General features: G+C 44.1%; 1 protein-coding gene across 1 annotated transcript in view; it reads left to right on the top strand.

Annotated features, from left to right (window-relative positions):
- The first annotated feature begins 4,163 nt into the window (after positions 1–4,163).
- SUPV3L1 (Suv3 like RNA helicase) overlaps positions 4,164–4,532 on the top strand; it is a 23,828-nt gene continuing 23,459 nt past the window's right edge. The window contains 1 exon segment of the mRNA XM_024765569.1: positions 4,164–4,475. Coding sequence (XP_024621337.1) covers positions 4,202–4,475 — 274 coding nt within the window. The 5' untranslated portion in view covers positions 4,164–4,201.

Below are 4,532 nucleotides of genomic sequence, written 5' to 3'. Positions count from 1 at the left end.
CTGAGCTTGCTATGTGAATGATTAAAATATTTATATTCTCAAATCTCTTCTCATTGTCATATTTATCTTTGGGGGCAGGATTGCTCAGTAGTTTAGGAAGCTATAATTGTGATGATTAGAAGTTTTTAAAAATATTCAATTTCAATTTTAAATATATAATGCTTTTAATTAGGTGGCTTAAAACACTGTCATAAATAGGACGCTTATTCACTTGGAACTTCGTTGCATAACCGATTTAAAAAATAAAAATTTGAGCTCAGTATTTGGTGAACTGTAAAAAGTTGGCCAGTTAATTAGAAATGAACTGAAAAAGAAATTTGTGTCTTTAATAAAGAGTACAATATCTAATCCAGTGGTTCTCAACCTTTAGGAGTTTTTAAAAATAATCATGCCAGGTCCTATCCAGGTCAACAAAATCAGAATTTCAGGGGCCCGGACAGCAGCATTTAAAAACTACCCCAGATTGGGGCTTCCCTGGTGGCGCAATAGTTAAGAATCTGCCTGTCAATGCAGGGGACACAGGTTCAAGCCCTGGTCTGGGAAGATCCCACGTGCTGCAGAGCAACTAAGCCCACGTGCCACAACTACTGAGCCTACGTGCCACAACTACTGAAGACAGAGTGCCTAGAGCCTGTGCTCCGCCACAAGAGAAGCCACTGAAATGAGAAGCCCCGCACTGCAACAAGGAGTGGCCCCTGCTTGCTGCAACTAGAGAAGGCCCATGCACAGCAACAAAGATCCAAAGCAGCCAAAAATAAATTTATTTAAAAAATAAAAACTACCCAGGATTGAGAACCACTGTTCAAACCATTTAATTAGTTATTTCTCTCGCTGGTGAAGAGAGAAATAGCTAATTTCATTGTTTTGAATTGTTGGGGAGGAAAAACTTTACCCACTTTTGTGTTTGAGAGCCTACTAATTAAACTGACAGACTAGCGAAAGAAAAGACAGTTGTAGTCGAGTTAGAGGAAGTTCACAAAAGTGTGACTTAAAGGGGTGGTTAGAATTTGGGGCTTATATATCATCTTGCTAGGGGAAAGGGGGTGAAGTACGCTTATAAATGACTTAGAGGAAGTTGTGGGGAGAAAGCACTAATGGGAAAGCCAATGATTTTTAGGAAAGATAAAACGATCCTTAGGAAAATAGATGGTAGATATGATAGTTCTGTAACGAAAGTCTGTTTAGGTGTCGATTTCTCGCTGTCTCTGGTGATGAGTTAATCTTCCCTGGTTGCTACCTGTGAGGGGATTTATGGCAATGGAGTTCTTTGGGGAGGCTCTGCTATTAGGCAGACAGGATTTCAGGAACTCCAATGCCTTCTAAAAATTTTATGCCCCAGTGGCGTATTCTGGACCCCTTCAATGTGGATCAAGTAGTTGGAATACTCAATTCTAATTACCATGTGAGTCAGTAAATTCTTAAATTGTTCCTTTTATATTCAGCTGAATCTGTTGAACACATATACAGGCACTCTCCAGGGGGTTTATACTAGCCTGGATTGAAATGTAACACATTTTACAGTTTCAAATCAAAGATACAGTGAGGAAAATGTGCACTCTCAAATATGACAGATCCCTTTTTAGGCTTGGGATCTTCTATGAGCATAATTCTTATGTCACTCCCCTATTTAAAATCTTTCAGTGACTCGATTCCAGGAAAAGCTTAAATTCCCTATTACAAAACACCTTAAGCTCCAGTTATGCCAGACTCCTTGGAGAAGACGTGCTCTTGTGCTGGCACTTCACTTAAATTCTTGTAAGACTCTCCGGACCACTCTTGTCTGACACAATCTCCACCTCTAAGTCAAAGACATGTCCCTTTGTTGTGCTTCCAAGTCATGCTGTGCACACCTCCAGGACTGTTTACCACACTTCTAGAAGACTTTTTAATTGTATGGACTTAATAAGCCTCTTGAGGGCTCAGCCTGTTTTGTTTTGGTATACTTTGTGCTTATCACATAATACATTCAATATCTGAATAAATGGATGAAGCTTATTTTCCTAGTGCTTATAAAATTAAAGGTGTCCTCCTTTAGAAAAAAAATGTGTCTAAATGTAATAAAGTTACGGATAAGAACTGTTATGCAACTTAGTATTGGAATAAAGGAAATAGATTAGGCTCTCTAGGAGTCTTATCAGGCTGGGGAGAGAAAGCAAGACAGCAGAGCAGGACCATGTGGACACTATCTACAAGTTCTACAAATGCATTTGATAGTTGCTTCCTCCCTAGGTCTGGGGAAACTGGACCGATAATCTCTAAGACCCCTTTCCTGCTCTATTACTCCATGATTCTAAGGGATAAACAATTTGTTATCCAGATCATGATAACCTTACATTAGAAAAATACTCTAGAAATGTCAAATTACAGAATCTGTAGGCAAGATGTGAGGGGGAGAAATCTACTAGAATGTGCTTTTGAGAAAACTTATAAACCAGGTTTTGTTAATAGCAAAGGCAAAGAAGAGAGAACTTAGTTTATTCCCCACTGCCAAGGATATCTTTACTTCTCCCACTTCCTTTCCCTGTCCCCCATTTATTTCTCTATTTATTCATTCATTCAGCATTTTCCTGAGTATTTCCTTAGTGCTATTTTATTGCCCTACCCTGAAGGAACTATAACCCAGAGCAGTGGTTCTCAAAGTGTGGTTCCGCAGACCAGCAGGGTCAACATCACCTGGAAACGTTATAAATTCGTACTCTTGGGCCCCACCCCAGACCCTATGAATCAGAAACTCCAGGAGTAGGGCCCCAACAATTTTAACAAACTTTCCAGATGATTCTGATGCACCCTGAAGTTTGAGTACTACTACTCCAGAAACACAATGATGATACAGTTTTAGTGGTTTGATAGTTGTACTAGGCACCCAATGTGTTCAGAGGTATGTGGGTGAGAAACGATGACATAACAACTGGCCTGTAGTTCTGGCATGAATAGTTCTTTGAACTCTCATTAGCCTAAGAATAATAAACATTTTCATTACTTAACGTTAACCGTTAGTATGACCAAAACCAGATCAAAAACTCTTTGAGGGCAAAGGGCCGTCTACTTGAATCACTGATGTTTAAAAAGTATTCGGTGATGGGCTTCCCTGGTGGCGCAGTGGTAGAGAGTCCGCCTGCCGATGCAGGGTGACACGGGTTCGTGCCCCGGTCCGGGAAGATCCCACATGCAGCAGAGCGGCTGGGCCCGTGAGCCAAGGCCGCTGGGCCTGCGCGTCCGGAGCCTGGGCTCGCCGCAACAGTGAGAAGCCCGCGTACAGCAAAAAAAAAAAAAAAAGTATTCGGTGAATCAAAGGCACAATAGCAAATTGTTACTGAAATCTTATTTGACATGCAATAGTACAAATCATATGCCGTGCTCCTTCAAGTTGCAAGACCTTAATGTTTTAAGTATAAGAGATATGGAAAATCCAACGGCATATCTTGAATTTAAGATGTTGCAACCTCAAATGAAACAGTATCCAACTAATGCAAAAGAAATTAACCTTTGCCCCGAGTACAGGGTACATATTTTTGCTACGCGGCTGTGACATACCAGCTGCTAGGATGATGTATACAAACTGCTCATATTAAAGTATAAGTACCTACACACGTCATACAAGGGGTTTACCTAAGAACTTGTGGAACAAAATTCCTTAACAACGGTCCTGAAGGGCAGATCAAGTTATGTTCTCTAACGCCTTCCATCAGGAAACGAAAGTTAATAATCTAAGGAACTTCTGGGAAATGCTCTTCAAAGCTTCGAGTCCGCAAGCCACGGTGGCGCCACAACCTAGAGAGTTGGCGTCTCTCACCAGTCGCACCCACAAGGCTTGGCCTCACTACCCACGTGCTTCCGAACACTTACCCGCAGGGCCAGCTTGCGTCATGTGACACACCTCGCAGGCCCCGCCTCTCATCTATGACATCCCCAAAGGAGCCAGATTATTTTTTTTAAGAAAGCTGGCTCCAATCTCCAATAAAAAAGGGAGAGAGAACAAGGACTTACAAGCACTTATCTTCTGTGATTTTCGCTTCTAAGCTTTTCCTCCCCTTTACGAGCAATCTTTCGGCACTACTTTTTCCTTATTGATCGGGCGTCTTCCTGGGCAGCTCCGCTGTTCTGGGTCTTTGCGGGCTATAGGCGCTGGCGCTGTACGTCACTGCCCGCCGCCGTGTCCGCGGGCTGCTCCAGCCAGCCTCCTCTCGAGTCTGCGGTCTCAATGTCCTTCCCCCGGTGTGCCCTGTTGTGGGCTCGGCTTCCCCCGGGGCGTCAGCCTGGCTCCCGGGCAGCCATCTGCTCTGCCCTTCGCGCCCACACTGGGCCCTTTCCTGGGACTCTGGGGCGCGTTCCTGCCGTTGCCTGCGCCTCTTCCTCTGCCTCAGGAGGCTCCAAAGCTCCGAACACGTCCTTGTTCGTGCCGCTGACTGTGAAACCGCAGGGCCGCAGCGCGGACGGCGATGTCGGGGCCGAGCTAACCCGCCCTCTGGACAAGAGTGAGTGCAGGAGCTGGCGAGGGCGGCGCGGGTGGTGTTTCAGGGCCCGCGAAGAAG

The sequence above is a fragment of the Neophocaena asiaeorientalis genome, unplaced genomic scaffold, assembly GCF_003031525.2.
Source record: "Neophocaena asiaeorientalis asiaeorientalis breed wild unplaced genomic scaffold, Neophocaena_asiaeorientalis_V1.1 scaffold31, whole genome shotgun sequence".
NCBI classification, from domain to species: Eukaryota; Metazoa; Chordata; class Mammalia; order Artiodactyla; family Phocoenidae; genus Neophocaena; species Neophocaena asiaeorientalis.
Note: the sequence above shows the minus strand (reverse complement) of the source record. Positions and strands in the feature narration are given on the sequence as shown.